Source organism: Pipistrellus hanaki, assembly GCF_964339955.1.
Source record: "Pipistrellus hanaki genome assembly, chromosome: 16".
Taxonomy (NCBI): Eukaryota; Metazoa; Chordata; class Mammalia; order Chiroptera; family Vespertilionidae; genus Pipistrellus; species Pipistrellus hanaki.
In genome coordinates, this window is record NC_140518.1 from 19,838,974 (window position 1) to 19,859,923 (window position 20,950).

Below are 20,950 nucleotides of genomic sequence, written 5' to 3' on the forward strand. Positions count from 1 at the left end.
TACCCGAGCAGCCATCTTGGATTCTCCCATTTTGGCTTCCAGTGTATGTTTTTTTAAAGTTTTTATTTTAAAACAGTTTTTGACTTATATAAAAGTTGCAAAAGTAGTATAGAGAGTTCCTGTATATCCCTCACCCAGTTTCTCTTATTAACATTTTATATTAAAAGAGTACATCTTCCAACTAATAAATCAATATTGGTACATTAATATAAACTAAGTCTATACTTTATTTGAAATTTCTTTATCTTTACTAATATCCTATTACCTCATCCAAGATATACCACATTGCATTTGTCATATCTCCTTAGGCTATTCTAGACAGACATTTTCTCAGGCTTCCCTTGTTTTTTATTGTCTTGATAGTTCTGAATAGTCTGGTCACATTCCATAGTGCATTTTAAATTTCTGCCTGTCTGTCTTATATCAATATGTAGCACACGTTTGGGTCACCTTCCTTTCAAGTTTAGCTGATGTATAGAAATAGGACATAAACTTGTTTTATTGCTAATTGTTAAAAATCTGTTGAGCAAACCAAATCTGATTTGATAACTACTTTAAATCCTCAGTCACTTATTTTGTAGCAGAGGTCAATACTTTTTAGTAAGACCTGTTTTAGTATTTTGCAATACTAGCTAGCATTTGTTCAAAATACCTCTTGGATCGGAAAGCCAAATACTTTATTTTATATATATATTGATTTGAGAGAGGGAGAGTGAGACAGAAGCATCAATGATTAGAGAGAATCATTGATCTGCTGCCTCTTGCAGGTCCCACACTGGGGATCAAGCCCATCACTTGGGCATGTCCCTGACTGGGAATTGAACCGTGACCTTCTGGTTCATGGGTCGATGCTCAACCACTAAGCCACGCCAGCTGGGCAAAGCCAAACACTTTAAAAATGAAAAATAAAACTTTTTGCTCTGCTCCTCGAGAATGGATAGTTGAATCAATATCAATGTTTTGATTAAAAAAAAAAAGATCAGGGGACAAAACTCCTCTCTGATTGCAGCCTTTTAAATTTTATTTATTTTTTAAATTTAAACTTTATAGCAGACCTTGTTTAGTGCTTATATGATAGAAGTGTAAAGTTGATGGAGGGAAAATTTTATCTTAAACCCTCTGGTCAAAAATCTCTATAGTGGCCCTCGCTGGTTTGGTTCAATGGATAGAGCATCTGCCTGCGGATTGAAGGGTCCTGGGCAAGGGCACATGCCCAGGCTGCAGGCTCAGTCCCCAGGAGGTATGCAGGAGTCAGCTGATCAATGATTCTCTCTCATCATTGTTTTTATTTCTTTTTCTCTTTCCCTTCCTTTTTGAAATCAATAAAAAAATATTCTTAAAAAATCTCTATAGTGGATAGAACTGATTTGTTATTTTACATGTACTATTAATTTGCTTCAAAGCAAGATTGTTTCACTATCATTAGTGTGCCCTTAAAGGAGAAAAGTTTTCAGAATTTTTTATTCTGTGTCTTAACCTTTTTGGTATTTTATTGCTGTCACCATTGGCTTTTAGTCTTTACTTTAAAACAAAATAAAAACAAAAACTACTCCCTCTCCCAACCTTTGCATCTTAAAAAAAAAAAAAAATCATAGTAAGCTAGAATATGATGAGACTGAAAAAACTGATACCTTGAAAACTAAAAAAACAGGCTCAGAGCCAGAAATATTTATTTTTCCTGAATCCTGTGATCTATAAATGGGGTTTTAGCAACATGTTCAAATACTTTAATTATGCTGGAATTTCATCATAGTACTATGAAACGAAATGGGCCATTGGTTAGTCTTATAATTGAATTTTGAATGCTTTTTTATTGAAGGATATTAATTATAGTGGAATTTAACCTTAATTAGCAGCGTTCACAGTATTGATAGATAAACAGCTGCCAAGTATAGGGACCTACAAACTAAAAAATTATTTTGTGCCCCAGGAAGCCTGAAGAGAGCTAATTTATTTCTATCTTCTGTACCATGATACTTGTGACCCAACTTTTTAAATTGGCTAATCTTCTAGGAACAACTTTATTTGCCATATTTTTTCTGTGTACTGTCTATTTTGAACAAGAAAGTGTTTCTTTAAGTCTTAAAAAATAATCACTATTTTAAAATCAAAGTTGGTTTTGCCATCTATCAACATGCTGCCAGTTTAAGGCTCTCAGTAATATTGCTGAATTAATGAATTATGAGTAGGCAATTATTGTTCAAGACAAACACTGGACTAGATATTTAATTTTTCTTTTTCTTTCAGGAAATACATGATATTTTCTACCATGATAATTTTGACCCATTTACTAATCATTAGTGTATGTTTCATTCTAATAGCTTGTCAGAATTATTTAGGAAAAGATTCCTTCTCTCCCAGTTTATCACTGTGAAGATATTTAAAGATGTCAGTTGCTTATGAGTACTAAGTGTATTAGCTTTTTTGTTTTTTATTTTTTTGACCTACCACATACTTTGGTATCACTATAATCTGTGTCCTCAGAAAAAAATACAGTAATTACATTTAGCATTTGAATTTTTGCCTTGTTCAAATAAATACTTTGTAAAAATAAGTAGCAATGACTAAAAGTTTTAATGCTAATAGTAATGCAAAAGTACTGAAAGCCCAGAATTGAAACTTTTCTCTAAGGATACAGATACTAGAGGAAGAAGACATTTATTAAAATGCATGAAGCAGACCTTATCCATTAGGCTATGGTTGATTAAGTTGAAAAGAGGTAGGCAAAGATTTGCCATGTGTTCCTCTTTCCTAATATAATGCTGTCATTGGTATTTGAGAAGTTGTTTTAATTAATGTAAGAGGTGCATATCACTATGTCTTAGTTGTACCATTTCACTTTTCATATCTTTGAATACAACATATAGAGAAGTACATTTATTAGGATTATTATAACATTAGGGTATTAGAATCTTGGCTTAGTAAGCTTCTTGTTTCTAAATAACGCCCCCTTTCAGGCTTTTTATTAAGTGTTATTAGAATTTAATTCTCATTATTTCCTCAGCAATGAAAACTGAAATTAGTGTAATATAATTTGTCACATGTGAAGATATACTTCAGAGATTTGTTTGCTTTAGAAAACCCTAAGAGGAGGTCTGTTTTTCTTTGTTTTATGCATTATCCTCATTTAATGTTAATGAGAATTACTGGCATTTGGGGAGATAATGTAAAATGAGAATTGAGTTCACCTGAGTTTCTCTAGATAAAATTTAGATCAATGAGGGAGAAATGCTTGGAAATGAATACTGATTAATTTTCTAAACTATATTTAGTATTCTTAAAATCATTTACAGGTTAACTGAAATCAATTTTTTTAATGAACAAAACCAAAAATTTCAGAGTTTTATATGAAAATATATAAATTATTGTATTATAGCCTCTGATGTGCCAAAGATTTTTTTAAAAAATTTACTCTTTTGGGGGAAAAGGCAAATTCAGTCAGTCTCAAGTTTTAAGTGATACTTGAAGTTTATAGTGACTACAACTTTGATGTGTGATGGTAACTGTGTCTTGGATTTTTTAAAAAAAATATATTTTATTGATTTTGTACAGAGAGGGAGGGAGAGAGATAGAGAGCTAGAAACATCGATGAGAGAGAGTCATCGATCAGCTGCCTCTTGCACACCCCCTACTGGGGATGTGCCCGCAACCAAGGTACATGCCCTTGACCGGAATCGAACCTGGGACCCTTCAGTCCCCAAGCCGACGCTCTATCCATTGAGCCAAACCGGTTTCGGCTGTCTTGGATTTTTGATGCTTTAAAACTTAGAAGTAGAAAAATGATTTTGGTAAAGGCTACTTGTGTAGGACAAATGTTACAGCCATTGTGCTTCTTAGAAGGTAAGGATTTTTGAGGTAAAAGGCAACAAAAATAAAGTATACTAAATAGATTATAAAGAAGGGAAGAATTGGAGGTATTTTCAGCATAATTCTTTTGGAATTAAGGAGTGTATTTTTAATAATCATGTCACATTATTTGAGGCAAAACTCTTAATATAGCTATTTAATTTTGAAGTGAAGGAAACTGATTAAGCTGAAAGTAGATTGATTGAGAAAGATTTTTTTTTCTCTTAGCAACTCACAAATATGCTTGTAATCCAGACCTTTAAGCATTAAAGCAATGTCATTATGTGCCACTTCCCTTTTCTTCTAGCCTACTGTTCAATCAAGTGAAACTTGTAAAGTTAAGGCTTTAAATAGAAGTAGATAAAAATGACTATAACATAATAGAATATGAAAAACTTTTTAAATTTAATATTAGTGCCAGATATTAATGATTTAAAAATTATTGTAACTCTCAAGTTGTCATTTTCAAAAACTTATCTTTTCTTAAAGCTTACCTCTTAAGAGTAAACAGTTCATTTGAAAGATGACTGTACTTTAGGAGACTCTAGAAGGAACAACAAATTCAACCTTGAAGTTTAAAGTTCAGTCATTATGTTTTTTAGTTAATGTTTATTCTACCAATTTGTCATGCAAGTTATGAATATAAATTATGTGTCACTTTTAAAAATATATATATTTTTATTGATTTCAGAGAGGAAGGGAGAGGGAGAGAGAGATAGAGACATCAGTGATGAGAGAGAATCATTGATTAGTTGCCTCCTGCATGCCCCATACTTTGGATTGAGCCCTCAACTCAGGCATATGCCCTGACTGGGAATCAAACTGTGACCCGCTCCGGCTCAATCACTGAGCCATGTTGGTTGGGCCCACGTGTCACTCTTAATGTCTCTGCTTTTTTTTTCAAAAGCATCGTAGTTTATTATTTTTCTATGGGTATAGTGCAAGCATGTCAAACTCAAAGGCTATCACAGGTCAAACAAGATTTAAGTTTATGTGGGCCACAAAAATAAAAAGCTTCAATTTTCATAGAAATGTAAGTTTATGTCTGTAGAGACATGTTGAATACAAAGGGCTGAAATAAATAATTGTTAACATAAAATAATAGAACATTTTAATAAAATTAATATTTTTTCTTGAATACTAACTTGCTAGACACTGCACAAAGTAATAAGGGTAACATAAATCTATTTTCTTGTTCTCTGAAAGAGAAATATTGCCTGTTGTGCACAATAAATAAGTCAGTCCAAGATTAAGGACGTGGCAATTGCCTGTAATATATTCGCTGCTAGTATTAGTGGAGAGGAATGGTGTGCCTGCGCGTAAGGAAAATGAATGCAATATGATTATAGTAATCAGTCATTAGCAATCATTGTAGTTTGTTATCAATTATGTATAACAGGATATTATAAAAATTAAGTTAAAAATTCTTATTAAAACATTTTTTACATATCGTCATATTGGCTGAGTCACTAAAATATTTGTTGTGTGCCACGAGTTTGACATGCTTGGAGTAGCGTATACATTTTTATTGAGTTAAGAAAGCTTTTGTATTCATTAAATTGAAAGATGACCAACATTTGTGAAATATTTAGAAAGATATGTAGGCTATAGAAGGATATTAAATTGTATTTGAAATAACAGTTTAAAACATGATAAAAGTTAAAATGCTGAAGTAGTATCTGTAAGTTAATTGAAATGGTTAATAGATTTGCTGGCAAAATTGAGGCTGTATAGTTAGTAAAGATAGCTATAACTTTATATCAGAAGTACCATTTAAAATTTAAGTCTTTAAATTTTTCCCTCAAGTAGAGGATTCTATACTGAGTCATTGGAATCATTTGGTTGAAATGAGACCTAAGGTGGCTGATAATGCACTGCTTGTTAGGCTTTGAGCCAAAGCTGCTTTTTTATTCATAGTTATTTTATAGTTAAGTCATGGATTAGAATGCTGATGGACATAGACTGTTTTGATTTTAATTATTAACTGGTTAGTTTTTTTGGCAGGCTGAATGGAAGAATTAGGACAAAGTAATAAGTGAACTAGCTTAGAAATTAGCATCTTAGGTATAGAGTGTGTTTAATATTTCCCAGGTTACACAAATGTCCTTTACATTGATACAGAAACCAAATCATTATATTTGCAAGATAGTGTTACATTTTTATATGGTGGGAAAATAACTTTCAGGTAATTTAATAGCATACATGGCACTTGGGCCTTTTATTCCTTATGGAGTAATTTTGAAACCTGATATTTTAATGTCTAGAGATATATGGAAGTGATTGTAGCTCAATATACTGAGGTGAAGTAGGGCTTATGTATTTAGTTTAAACTATAACACTTTTTACTTGGCTCGGAGTAGATATGGTGCCAATACTTTTTGTTTCTTTCATGTTTCTCTTGTAGAAGAGGAAGATGGAGTTTGGGAGAATGGACTTTCTTATGAGTGCCGTACTCTGCTTTTCAAAGCAGTTCACAATCTTCTGGAACGGTGTTTAATGAATCGGAACTTTGTACGCATTGGCAAGTGGTTTGTAAAGCCTTATGAAAAAGATGAAAAGCCTATAAATAAAAGGTAAGCTATTGTATTTAAACTCTTGATATTTTTTTATTTGCCAGTATTTATGGCTTTACAGAAAATGTGGAGTAAAATAAGCTAATGAATTACAGACATATTTTAGGGAGCTAACTTGGGCAAAGTATTGTAAGTGTTAAATTTTCTTTGTCTACTTAACCCTTTCATTTACACATTGTAAGAATTTTCTTGCCGTGGGAATACGGTGTGTGTCAATATAGTGGCCCAAGTTTTATTTTGGGATGATAGAAAAAAATGTGTGTTTAAGAGCAGAAGTTCATTCATTGAAGTTACTTTTTTAGTGCTAGTGGAAATGTTATTCTCAGTGCTCTATTAAAAATTAAGTAGTTTGCCCTGACCACTTTGGCTCAGTGGGTAGTGTCGGCCTGTGGACTACAAGGTCCCGGGTTCAATTTGGTCAAGATCATGTATCTTGGTTGCATTCACGCCCCCAGTAGGGGTATGCAGGAGGCAGCTGATCGATGTTTTTCTTTCTTATCGATGCTTCTAACTTTCTATCCCTCTCCCTTCTTCTCTGTAAAAAATCAATAAAAAACTATATTTAAAAAAATGAATACTTGTTAAAGATAGTGACCTATAGCTTTGTTTTGGGTTAAGTTAACCTTTTACATTTCCAGACCTCTCGTTTTGCTTTAAAGTAATTTAAGTTTCTGTTTTCCTCTCCAAGACATGTTTACTCTTGGAGTGTTTATAATTTTGAACTTTGAGTTAAGAAAATTTATGACAACTTGCAGAGTAGTTTTAGACAGAGGCGGTTAATAGCTTTAGGCTACTGTATTTCTCCGTAATTCAAATACTATAAAGCACAATCTGTTAGAAGATTCAGTGCCAAGTAGATGTTGAATTAGTGAAGCTTCAAGAGAGATGAAATAGTCCCAGCCAGTTAGAGCATGAAGGGTGGTGGCTGTAGTTCCAGTCAAGGGCACTTACCTTGGTTGCAGGCTCAATCCCCAGCCCCAGTCAGCAGGCAACCAACTGATGTCTCTCTGTCTCCATCTCTCCTTTCCACTCTCTAAAAATCAATGCAAAAAATATCCTCCCGGTGAGGATTAACAAAACAAACAAAAAATAGAGAGAGAGCCGAAACCGGTTTGGCTCAGTGGATAGAGCGTTGGACTACGGACTGAAAGGTCCCAGGCTCGTTTCTGGTCAGGGGCATGTACCTTGGTTTCAGGCACATACCCAGTAGGGGGTGTGCAGGAGGCGGCTGGTGGATGTTTCTCTCTTATTGATGTTTCTAGCTCTCTGTCCCTCTCCCTTCCTCTCTGTAAAAAATCAATAAAATATATTTAAGCTGAAACCGGTTTGGCTCAGTGGATAGAGCGTCGGCCTGTGGACTGAAAGGTCCTGGGTTCGATTCCGGTCAAGGGCATGTACCTTGGTTGCGGGCACATCTCTGGTGGGGGGGGTGCAGGAGGCAGCTGATCGATGTTTCTCTCTCATCGATGTTTCTAACACACACACTCTCTCTGTTCCTCTCTGTAAAAAAAATCAATAAAATATATTTAAAAATATATATATAGAGAGAGAGAGGTGAAGTAGTAGTGAGTAAGACGGACTGTAGAAGAAGATAAAATGAAGGACATGTATTAGCTTTCCCTAAAAGTTGTGCAGATATGAAATAAATATTTGGTTGCTATTGTAATCATTATTGCGATGCCATCTTTTATGTCATATGTGCACATCTTTTTCTTGTGCTTGTAAAGTTTTTTCATACTTTTTAAAAATATTTTTGTTGATTTCAGAGAGGAAGGGAGAGAGAGAGAGAGAAACATCAATGATGAGAGAGTATCATTGATTGGATGCTTCCTGTATACTCCCTACTGGGGACTGAGCCTATAACCTAGACATGTGCCCATGATTGGAATCAAACCTGGGACCCTTCAATCTGCAGGCCAACGCTCTATCCACTGAGCCAACTGGCTAGGACCATACTTCCTTTTTTAGTTTTAGTAAAATGGATGAGCTCATAAGCCTGGACAAATCAATTTTCTATTTCATTTTTTCTTCTTTGAAAATTAAAATAAACCTTTATTGTGAACAAAATAACTGTACAAGTTAGGAATGCATTCAGTTGCAAATGATTGCAAACCTAACTACCTGGCAAGAAGTCTGGAGGTAGATAGTTCAGTACTGGTGTATCTGTTCAATAATGTCATCAAGGACCTGGGTTCCCTAGAGTTTTCTACTCAGTCATCTTGAGCCTTTGACTTTCATTCTGATGGTCACTGTAGGTGTTGTATCTCCAGACTTCAATCACAATGGATTCTAGGCAGGAAGAGGAAGGAAGGGAAGAAGCAATAAGGGGGATTGACCCTTAGGTCAGAAAATAGATTCTTTTCTGGAAACTTTAGCTGACATATTGGTTATTCTGAGAGAAATGTACATTTTTTTTGTATAGGAATATCACCCCACTGAACAAAATAAGGCTTTTGGTTAGTAAGAAAAAATGGAGAGTAGATATTAAGTAGGCAATTAGAAGGGGAAGTAGATTATCAGGTAAGCAATTAGCAGTGCTCATGCTTTAGTTTTAAAAAGTCAGGCAGATTACCATAATTTAAAATGAAGAGCTGCAATCCTGAATCCCAACTATTAGATGTAATCTAATCTCAGAGGCACTCTCTTTTCATTTTTTAAATTTTATTTTAATTACCTATTTAAAGTTTTAGAAGCAAATAGCATACTCATTCTTGAGTTTTCAGTTATTTCAGTTATTCAGGCTTTATCTATTGATTTTCTGTTGATTGTTTAGATATTTTATTCCTGATACACCCCCCATGCCCAACAGCTTGGACATTAGCATGCTTCTATACACTCTTCTGCCTTCTCTCTTTCATTATCTTTTTATTTCTTATTTTGTTTATTGTCAACATTATAGATGTCCCGCATTTTCCCCTTCTTTGCCCCCCTTCACCCAGCCCCCGCCCCACCCCAGGCCTTCACCATACTGTTGTCTGTGTCCATGGGCTATCCTACCTAATAAAAGAGTAATATGCAAATTAACCATCACTCTGCTATGTCCACCAGCCAGTCTGCGAGTATGTAAATTAACCCCAACCAAGATGGCTGCCACCACAGAGAGCAGGAGGGAGGATTGGATTTCCCCGGCAATGGAAGGAAGCCAAGCTTTCCACACACCCTGGCCGGCCCAGGCCTCCAATCAAGGATACAAAGTTTCAATTATAGAAGATAAATATATCCCAGATACTAGGGCCTCCGCTTGGGTAGCCAGGGAGCATGACCTGCCTGCAAACCACCATAGGCCCCTTGTCCAGGCCGCCCCACGCCCCAAGGGAACCCCCACCCTGATCCAGGACACCCTTCAGGGAAAAACCAGCTGGCCCCTACCCATAAACCAGGCCTCTATCCTATCTAATAAAAGTGTAATATGCAGATTGACCATCACTCCAACACACAGATCAAGATAGCTGCCCCCATGTGGTCAAAGATCCTGCCCCATGTGGACTCAATATGGCCACTACAAGATGGCCAGCAGGGGAAGGCAGGTGTGGGGTCAGGCCTGCAAGGGAGGACAGTTGGGGCAATCAAGCCTGCAGGGGAGGGCAGTTGGGGGTGACCAGGCCAGCAGAGGAGGGAAGTTGGGGGCAAACAGGTTGGCAGGGGAGGAGTTAGATGTTAGACATCAATCTGGCTGGCAGGGCAGTGGTTAGGGGGTAATTAGGCTGGCAGGCAGAAGTGGTTAGGGGAAATCAGGAAGGCAGGCAGGTGAGTAGTTGGAACTCAGCAGGTGAGCCCTAAGTGGGCAATGGGACATCCCTCGAGGGGTTCCAGATTAGAAAGGGTGCAGGCTGAGCCAAGGGACACCCCCCCCCCCATGCACGAATTTCATGCACCGGGCCTCTAGTCAGTATCTAAGTGTATGTTCTTCGGTTAATCTCTTTCCTAGTCTTGCCAGTATAGTTGTTATAAGATTTGGTAAAAACAATACCTGTTGTTTATATTACTATGGTTTTATAAATATTATTTATAGCTGAGCCATATAGTGTACTAGGATTATACTCCATTTCTTCCACATATTTCCCCCCCCCCTAGTGTTAATGATTATTTCTTTTTCATTTAATTTTCTATGTTAGGGGTTGGTAAACTATCACTTAACAGAGCAAATGTAGCCTGCCACCTGTTTTATAAGTAAAATTATAGTGTAGCACAGCCATGCTAATTCATTAATGGTTTATTTTATGCCTGCTTTCACACTGAAGCAAAATTGTATAGTAATGACCCACAAAACCTACAATATGCATTCTCTGGCTCTTTATAGATAAAGTTTGCTGATCCCTGTTCTCTGTACTACTTGATAATTCACTCCTAGACCATCTGCCCAAAGTGCAAATCTCCCTACTTACTTTTAAGGAGTCTGTGTAATCTATTTTATTTTTTCCCTCTCTCCCTCTCCTGTTAACATTCCTTTTGGAGCCCTTCATTTTTCAGTTCCTATTAGTAGTTGTTCTATAGGTCTGTTTCACAGCAGTCATCTTGGGAATTCCCTTTGCCTGTCTGTGTTGGATTCCTTATTTCCTAGATCTTATATTTCTTTTTTTTCTGTCTTAACTGTTTTGGTAGTGGCCATCCACCAGTAGTTTCCTGAGAAGGGAGTATGTGAGAAGTAATATGTTTGGATCCCGATGTCAGACTTACCTCCTTTCCTGCTCGTAAGACTTTGGGGCATTAAAATGCTGACTGGAAAATCTATGTATTGAGTAGCATGAAGTTGCAGGCTTTAATAGGGTGGTTTGTTAGAGACCTGGCCTGTTGGGTGCCTGTTGCTCACTAGTCTGTGTATCTCCTCATTCCCACCCATTTGAGTTAGTTTTCCCAGAGCAATTCTTCAGTATCCTGACTATAGTATAAACTTGGTTGTCAGTATTTAGAGAGCCTATTAGGAAAGGGTACTATATTTGTATGCTTATATTGGGGATTACTTGTATAGTATTGAGATTTTTAGTTAATTACTCTTTTAAATACATCACCTCAGCTATATCTAGTATCTCTGGGTGCTTGAGTCCCCTTGTTTCATCCATTTCAGAGAGTGAGCACCTCTTAAGTTTTCCTCAGATTTGGAATAATGTAAAGAGCCTGTCTACAGTAAGCTTTTCTTATTATCTACGATTCTTATTTTTTTAAAATATATTTTTATTGATTTTAGGAAGGGAGATGGAGAGATAGATAGATAGATAGATAGATCAATGATGAGAGAGAATCATTGATCGGCTGCTTCCTGCACTCCCCACACTGGGGATTGAGCCCAGGAATCAAACCAGTGACTTCTTGGTTCCTTGGTTGACATTCAACTGCTGAGCCACACCCGGCTGGGCCTTACTATGATTTTTAAATGTCTGTCTTTTTGAACTATTGGTTTTAGATATGAATGAAAATAGAGAAAAGGGGAGAAGGGAGTGAGCAGGTTTTGCCTAAGCAGAATTGTCTACACAGTGTTTGAAATTAGGGCTTAATATGTGTTAGCTCAATTCTTCACAGCATTCCCATTTTACTCCAGTTGTTAAACCTGAAGCACAAAGAGATTAAGTAACTTGTCCAAGGTCATAAAGCTTGTAAGTGTTGAAGCTGGATTATAGGTCATGAAAATTATGAGAGGCAAATGATCAATGTTTCTCTCAAACATTGATTCCCTCCCTCCCATCCTCTCTCCCTCGCCCTCTCTTTAAAATCAGTACAACATATCTTTGGGTGAGGATTAAAAAGAAAAAAGAAAAAAAGCCCAGCCTGCATGGCTCAGTGGTTGCGCGTGGACCTGTGAACCAGGAGTTTCATGGTTCGATTCCCAGTTGGGGCACATTCCTGGGTTGTGTGCTCGGTCCACAGTGCATGCAGGAGGCAACAGATCAATGAGTCTCTCTCATCATTGATGACTCTATCTCTCTCCCTTTCCCTTTCTCTCTGAAATCAATAAAAATATATTTAAAAGAGAAAAAAATACTTATAGAGCACTTGAATTAGTAAACGAGAATAATATTTTGTTGCTTTCTAAGAATTCTTCACTGTATAAGGTCTATAATGTGTTCACTAAGTGAGTAGAAGTATATACAAAATTCACTGATAAGATGTTTATCTTATGAATTTTAATATAGATCACTTTTTCAAGGGGATACCAGACATTGGAATTATACCGGTAAATTTAAGAAATTAAAAAAATTACTATTAGGACTACAGAAATACAGAGTCATGCATTAGTTCCTAAATTTGTCTGGATGTAGAATCACCTTGAGAGATTAACAAGAGCCTGGGCTTTAGAATTTTTAAATATCTCCGGGTGAAGGACAGGTTTGGAAGCAATTGAATTAATAGAATAATCTAGGAATTAGAATGATTAGGGGTAGTGCCTTTTTTTTTTTTTTTTAATATATATTTTATTGATTTTACACAGAGAGGAATTGAGAGGGATAGAGAGTTAGAAACGTCGACGAGAGAGAAACATCGACCAGCTGCCTCTTGCACACCCCCTACTGGGGATGTGCCCGCAACCAAGGTACATGCCCTTGACCGGAATCGAACCTGGGACTTTTCAGTCCACAGGCCGACGCTCTATCCACTGAGCCAAACCAGTCTTGGCTAATAAGTTTTTATTGTTCATATTATTACAAATGTTCCTTTTCCCCCCCCCACCATTGCTCTCCTCCACCAGGTTCCCACTCCACCCTCTGCCCTTTACCCACTCCCCATAGTCCTCACCCATAGGTGCACAGTTTATGTTCAGTCTCTTCCCACGCCCCCCTCTCCCCTTTTCCCCAAGAATCGTCAGTTCACTCCCCTTCCATACCTCTGATTCTATTATATTCAACAGTTACTATTGTTCATCAGATTTTTTTTTAAATTTCCTTGGTTTTTAGATTCACTTGTTGATAGTTACGTATTTGTTGTTCATAATTTTTGTCTTTGTTTACTTTCTCTTCTGAAAGAACCCCCTTCAGCAATTCATATAATTCTGGTTTGGCGTTGATGAACTCCTTTAGCTTTTTTTTTATTAGTGAAGCTCTTTATCTGACCTTCGATTCTGAGTGATAGCTTTGCTGGATAGATTATCTTTGGCTGTAGGTTCTTACTATTCATCACCTTGAATATTTCTTGCCATTCCCTTCTGGCCTGCATGGTTTCTGTTGAGAAGTCAGCTGACAATCGTATAGGTGCTCCTTTATAGGTAACTACCTTCTTTGCTCTTGCTTCTTTTAATATTCTCTCTTTGTCTTTTGCTCTTGGAATTTTAATTATGATGTGTCTTGGTGTGGTCCTCTTTGGATTCCTTTTGTTTGGAGTTCTGTGCACTTCCTGGACTTGTAAGTCTAATTCTTTCACCAGGTGGGGGAAGTTTTCTGTCACTATTTCTTTCAGTATGTTTTCGATATCTTGCTCTCTCTCATCTTCTGGGACCCCCATAATTCTGATGTTGGTTCGCTTGAAGTTGTCCCAGAGGTTTCTTACATTATCTTCAATTTTCTGGATTCTCTTGCCTTCTAGCTTCTGTGGAGGAGTGTCTTCTGGCTCTTTATGTTCCAAGTCTTTGACTTGATTCTTGTGATCTTCCCTTCTGTTTTTAGGACTCTGTAAAATTTTTTTTATTTCAGACAATGTATTCTTTATTTCTTGTTGATCCCTTATTTCTTTTTTTAAAAAAAATATATTTTATTGATTTTGTACAGAGAAGAAGGGAGAGAGATAGAGAGTTAGAAACATCGATGAGAGAGAGTCATCGATCAGCTGCCTCTTGCACACCCCCTACTGGGGATATGCCCGCAACCAAGGTACATGCCCTTGACCGGAATCGAACCCGGGACCTTTCAGTCCCCAAGCCGACGCTCTATCCATTGAGCCAAACCGGTCTCGGCATTTCTTGATGACTCCTTATTAATTCTAGTTGATCTCTTTTCATATCCTCATAAGTCTTATCCATCTTTTCTAGGAAATTCTTGAAAAACCTTATAAGCGTAGATTCGAACTCTATATCCAGACGCTTTTTGTCCTCCATTTCTTTCGTTTGTGATCTATTTTGTTGTGGCATTTCACAGTTACAGATGAGACGGGGTTTCAGGGTGGAGCCTGCAGCTTTGGCATCCGTCAGCCCCACCCTATGCGGGTCCTTCAGTGCTCGCTGCCGGCGCCTCTGAGAGAAAGGTGCCCTCGATTTTCGCTTGCTGCCAAACAGTCTATGCTCTCCCCCAATGAGCCTGGTATTGGGGTTCAGTTCAGTTGGAAGTGGAGTTGGAGGTGGTGTTCAGAGCAGTCTGGAGCCCCAGTCTCCTTCCCGTCAGGGCAATCTCGCGGCACAGCCGACCGTCCCTTCTCTGCGCGCAGTGTGCGTGCTGCCGGGACCTCCTTTCGCCGCTCCCCGGGGTTCCGCCTTACAGCCCGGCTCCCTATGGCTGAGCCTGGGTCCCCAAGGTCTGGCCTAGAACTGGGGTTCAGAGCAGTCGGGGGCCCAGCACATTCGGAGTTTTATCTCCTTCCCGCTAGGGAACGCCCGCCAGGCACTCCGCCTCCCCCTCCTCTCTGGCTCTGTCCTCTCCGCGCGCCGCGTCTCCGTACCTTGGGCTTTTCCAGCTCCTCCGCGCCTCCTTCTGGTTTTCTCCTTGCTTCTTGCTGTAGAATTTCCAGTCAGTCAACCTTCCTGTAGTTCTGGGCAATGTCCGTTTTATATTTTAGTTGTATTTTATTGAAATTGTTGTGTGCGGCTGCAGATAGGTATTCACCTGGGCGCAGCCATCTTGGATCCACCGCAGTATATCTTGTTTGTTTTTGAGTAGTGTAAAATATACACAACTAAATTTACCATTTTAAGCACTTTTCATTTTATAGCTCAGTGGCATTAAGTACATTCACATTGTGCAGCCATCACCACTATCTATCTGCAGAACTTTTTCATCATCCAAGCTGACAATCTGCCCATTAATAGTAACTCCTTATTTTCCTCTACTCCTAGTCCCTGGTAACCACCATTCCACTTTCTGTCTCTAATGAATTTGGCTGTTCTAGGTTCCTTATATAAGTGGAATCATACAGTAGTTTTGGCTGACTCATTTCATTTAGCATGATATGCTCAGGGTTTGCATCCACGTTGTAACACACATCACAATTTCATTCCTTTTTTAAGGCAGAATAATGTTCTGTTGTATTTTTATACCACATTTTGTTTATTGATTCATCTGTCCATGGACATTTGAGTTATTTCTGCTTTCTGTCTATACTAAATAATGCTGCTATAAATATCGGTATACAAACATCTATTCAGTCCTTGCTTTCAATTCTTTTGACAATATATCCAAAAGTGGAATTGTGGGTTATATAGTAATTCTATGTTATTTTTTTTCTTTTAAGGAACCATCATACCCCCTCCTTTTATAGTGGCTTCCCCATTTTACATTTCCATCAGCAGTGCAAAGGGTTCTACTGTCTCCACATCCTCCTTTTCTTTTTCTTTCCTCCCCCCCCCTTTTTAAAAAAAAAAAACTTTATGGGTATGAAGTGGTATCTTATTGTAGTTTTGGTTTACATTTCCTTAGTGAGTAATGATGTTGAGCATCTTTCTGTGTGTTTGGTGGCCATTAGTGTAACTTATTTGGTTAAATGTATGTCGTCAAGTCCTTTGCCCATTTTTAATTGGCTTTTAGGATGACTAGGGCTTTAAACTATCATTCCCCTTTTTTTCAAATATTTTTTTTTATTGATTTCAGAGAGGAAGGGAAAGGGTAAGAGATAGAAACAGTCATTGATTAGCTGCCTCCCACACACTCCCCACTGAAGATGGAGCCCACAACCCAGGCATGTGCCCCTGACCAGAATCAAAACCGGGATCCTCCAGTCCTCAGGCTGATGCTCTGTCCGCTGAGCCAAACCAGCCAGGGCGAGGCTATCATTCCCTTTAACTAGTCTTATGATCGTAGGCCATCTAATTTCTTGGTGCCGTAACTTTCCTACCTGCAAAATAAGATCATTTGTCTGTACCTACCGTAGATATGGAGCCTCCTACAGCAGTACACATATTAAACTTTATAGAATAGCTAGCTTTAATCTATAAGCATATTTTCATTTTCTGTTTTAGGAATAAAGAATCTTTTAATTTTAGTACTTAAACGAGGAACATTTTTCTACAATAGATGACTGTTAGGTTTCACCTGTAAATTTTGCCTCACTCATACCTTTTGGTTTTGGCTATTACAGTGTAAGCCCCTGGAGAGCAATGGCATCCTTTGCAATACTTTTTTTCTTTTTAAATATATTTTTATTGATGTCAGAGAGGAAGGGAGAGGGAGCAGTAGATAGAAACATCAATGGTGAGAGACAATCATTGATCTACTGTCTCTTGCACGCCCCCTACTGAGGATCGAGCCAGCAACCTGGGCATGTGCCCTGACCAGGATTTGAACTGTGACCTGGTTCAACACTGAGCCACACCGGCTGGGATTAACTTCTCTTTTTTTAAGTGCTAAGTACCAAAAATATTATCAATGATACTTCTCCTGGAAAGAAGAACTATTCTAAATTTAGTATGGCAGTATTATCATTTTTTTGGCCCTATATTTTCTGACTAGAACATTGCCTTTAATATAAGAATTCTAGAAATTTTATTTCATATTTAGAATGTATAGTTTTTTCTCCTAGGTCATGCACAAACTTGGTTTATTTCAAACCATTTTATAAATAGATAAGACTACAGGGGTGGGCAAAAATGGGTTTACAGTTGTTCGTATGGAAAATAATACAGTAATTAGTATGTAATACAAGAAAAAACTGTTTCTTGTACTTACAACTGTAAACCTGTTTTGAGACCATCCTAGCACTACATAGGAGGGGATATTCTACTTAATCATAGACAACAATTGAGAACTGCCGGTGAGTATAGGGCAGTGCAGATAAATAGAGCTGAGAAATTGATCATGTTTTGCATATTGGATTATTATGTTTTTACCAAGACCCTTTGGAGACAAATGGATCATTTTACATAAAAATTTTACATTAAATTTTCTTTTCTGATTTGGAAGTTGTTAAGATTGTCATGTGCTCATTGGACATACGGAAAGGCTATATTTGGCTTTCATTTTTATGGGCCACGATTTTTGTATATATGATTACATTTAATTTCTAATATTTATTAAGCAATGCACCGTTTTTTAACATTTACTAGATTATAGTAATCTGTTTAGGAAAAATTTTAGTCAGATTATTTGTTTTTTATGTCATGGCAAAAATCCGTTTTGAATATTTTTATTCTCATTTAATATTTTATGTACGAAATGAAACATAGTTGAAAGCTATATTTTTAAGAACTATACTTCACTAATTAACAGAACAGTAAATATGAAGATATAAAATTCAGGTCTCTATCTTCTTTGTCTTTTAAAGATAAAGAACATCAGACTATTTTAGGTTGTTGCTTATACTTGCAAATGTTGTTGGAAGTATTTGCAATTCAGATTTTAAAATCTGCTACTCAGTTACGGAGAAAGCACACAGCATTCATAATCATTTGTATAGCATACTTACTTGATTCCTAAAACTAATCAAATTATAATTTCTCTACCTACTATATTATTCTTGCTTGAGTCACTTACTTAATAAATGTTTTTCTTGACATAGTAGTTTCAGTTAGCAATTCCCCCTTATAACACTTAAAATGTTACTTCCTCTACTAAGAAATGTTTGCCTTGTAAGGTTTCCTGAAAAACCTGTAAAAATCTTATAACGTTAAAAAATGTATTCTAGTCATTCTAACCAGTGGAATATGAACTTTTCTTATTTTTAAAAGCATTTATGTCTTGCTTTTAAATTCTTATGTCCTTTTTTATAGTTTAGAGAGAGAAATGCCTTGAAAATTGATTTCTGCCTGTTTTGTGTCAATACATATAATGGACATATCACTCTCAGAAATGAAACATTAATGGTTTACTAAGATAATAATGCTACTTAGAAATTATGTTGTATATTTATATGCTCTATAACTCAACCTAATTATGAAAAATTGTGTCAGAAGAAGAAGTAAAAGGAGAAAGAGAGAGAGAGAGAGAAACATCAGTGATAAGAGAGAATCACTGATTGTTTGCCTCCTGCATGCCCCCACACTGTATTGTGACCACAACCTGGGCATGTGCCCCAACCAGGAATCGAATCATGATCTGGTTCATAGGTCAATGCTCAACCACTGAGCCATGCCAGCTGGGCTCATGTTTATATTAACACATTCATGATTTGGTCTTTTCCTCGAGGCTGTGTTACAATATAGGGCACACCATTACTTTGTTCAGAAAGAGTTTATTTTCTAGCCCTGTAGTTTCTGGGCTGTCTCTATTCTTTCTAAATTATGTTTGCAAACCAGCAAGTTCTTTTCTGAGTTCATCTCTTTTCTTTTAGTACTTTATCAAGTACTAGAGGCCCCTCACCCTGGCCTATGCCCTCTTGCAATCTGGGACCCCTTGATGGGTGTAGCAGTGCACATAGCAGCAGACAGCCAGGGAGGAGTCCAAGCTCGGGCTGGATGCCGCACTAGGAGCCCAATAACCACCAGGGGCAGCTCCTGTATTGAGCATCTGCCCCCTGGTGGTCAGTGTGCATCATAGGGACCGCTCATTTGGTCACAACAGTTGCTTAAGCTTTTATATATAGAGAAGACATTCATTGGGTTACATCAGACTCAACATACATGGTTTCATGGTTACGTCGCCATCTCCCATTTATTTATATTAAAAAATTTCCATTATTTTGACATATATACACATGTGCTTTATGTTTTTTTTATTATTTATTTACCATAATTAAAGGTCAGTAATTGTTACCATGTTTCCCCGAAAATAAGAAATCCTCCGAAAATAAGACCTAGCGCATGGAAAGATAAGACATCCCCTGAAAATAAGACCTAGTGCAACTTTGGGAGAAAAAATTAATATAAGACACTGTCTTATTTTCAGGGAAACGGGGTATCTTTCTTTTGCTTTTTTTTTTTTTTTTTTTTTTTTTTTTTACTATTGCACTTCATTACTGCTGTGTATGTGCTCCATGTGAGTGCTTAGGTAGGTGGATTCCAGCTTATGGCAAAAATCGCTTTACGTCGTGCCATAGGAATGGATCTCCAATGTAACCTGGGACCTACTGTATAGCTAGTTAGCTGCTGACAACCAAATTACATTTTTACTTTATCTGTTCCCCCAACTTTGTAAGTTCATTAGGCACGTCTTTTGCTGTCCAGATTATTTTAAGCAACAGTGCTTTGAAGTACTTTTTGATTGTATAAAATGTGTCCACCATTTCCCCAAACCTCTACATAATAATTTTCTCACCATTTTTCAGTGTCTTATATTTCTTGTTACCAATCATCTGGTCCTGAAGCCAATGCCACATATATTTAGGTTTTTGTCATGGTAGCATCTCACCTTTGGTGTCAATTTTTGTACAAGCTATTTCTGTGTAAGAAACCACTCCCAAAGCATAAGGGCTTAAAACATCACTTATGCCCTGACCGATTTTGCTCAGTGGTTAGAGCTTCAGCCCATAGACCCAAGGGTGGTGGGTTTGAGTCTCGGTCAAGGACCCCGTTCCTCCGTTGTGGGCTCGATCCCTGACCCTGGTAGGGATGAGTGCAAAAACACTCCCTACCTTGTTTCCTCTCCTTCCTCCCCTCTCTAAAAAATATCAATGGAAAAAATATTCTCAGGTGGAGATAAGAACAAAACAAAATAACAAAAAACATCAGTTATGTATTATTAATGTATCTGCAGGCCAAATGGAGACTAGTCTAGTCCACACAGTAAACTATAGGCTGGGTAACAGGTATTTCCATCTTAGAACAGCAAGTCAACCAGGACATGTTCTTATGGTGATGAAAGAGGCACTGGAGGGCAAGCCAGATTGCATAAACTCATTTCAAGCTTCTGCTTTACTTATAGGCCTTAATTAATCAACTTTAGACACAACTCTACTGATTCTTTGCCATGAAAGATAAGGGTTTTTTTTTTTTTAGTTACATTGTTTTCAGCTATATTATTTTCAGTTTTTCTTTTGACCTTGAATGATAAGCTTAAAATTTAGTTTCTTCCTCTATCAACTTTAGACATTACCTGTTGACTCCCTAATTCAAAATGGGGCAAAAGTAGGTTTAAAGTTAATATGCAGAAGAGGTTATTTTTGTATTATTATTTTATTCTATTTTCCATATGATCAACTCTAAACCTACTTTTGCCCAACCTGAATATATTCGATGATGATATTCTCAGCTCTCCATTACTCCTCAACTCTTTCCTACCTTCTGTTTTCCCACTTCTGTTAGCTATAATATTACTTTTACTATAATTTAATTTTAATTTATTGTGCCCTTGCCTTGTCCAGAAATAACTTAAGAAGGCTTATAGATACATACAACAGGTTATGAGCCTACTGTTATATTTTAAAGAACTGATTAAGTCATATTAAGACAAATGTGTAGGGAAGAAATAAGAGAGTAGATTCTTCTTAGTGTACAAAATTCTCTCTGGGCCACTTACCCTTTCTAATTT

At 37.1% G+C, this 20,950-nt stretch overlaps 1 protein-coding gene across 2 annotated transcripts in view; it reads left to right on the forward strand.

Moving 5' to 3' along the window:
• The window catches only part of MED13 (mediator complex subunit 13), a 91,887-nt gene that overhangs the window by 7,646 nt on the left and 63,291 nt on the right, over positions 1–20,950 (forward strand). For both annotated transcript variants that reach the window (XM_084861637.1, XM_084861638.1), the window contains exon 3: positions 6,251–6,419. In XM_084861637.1, the coding sequence (XP_084717763.1) occupies positions 6,251–6,419 (169 nt within the window). The remainder of the gene's footprint in view (positions 1–6,250; positions 6,420–20,950) is intronic.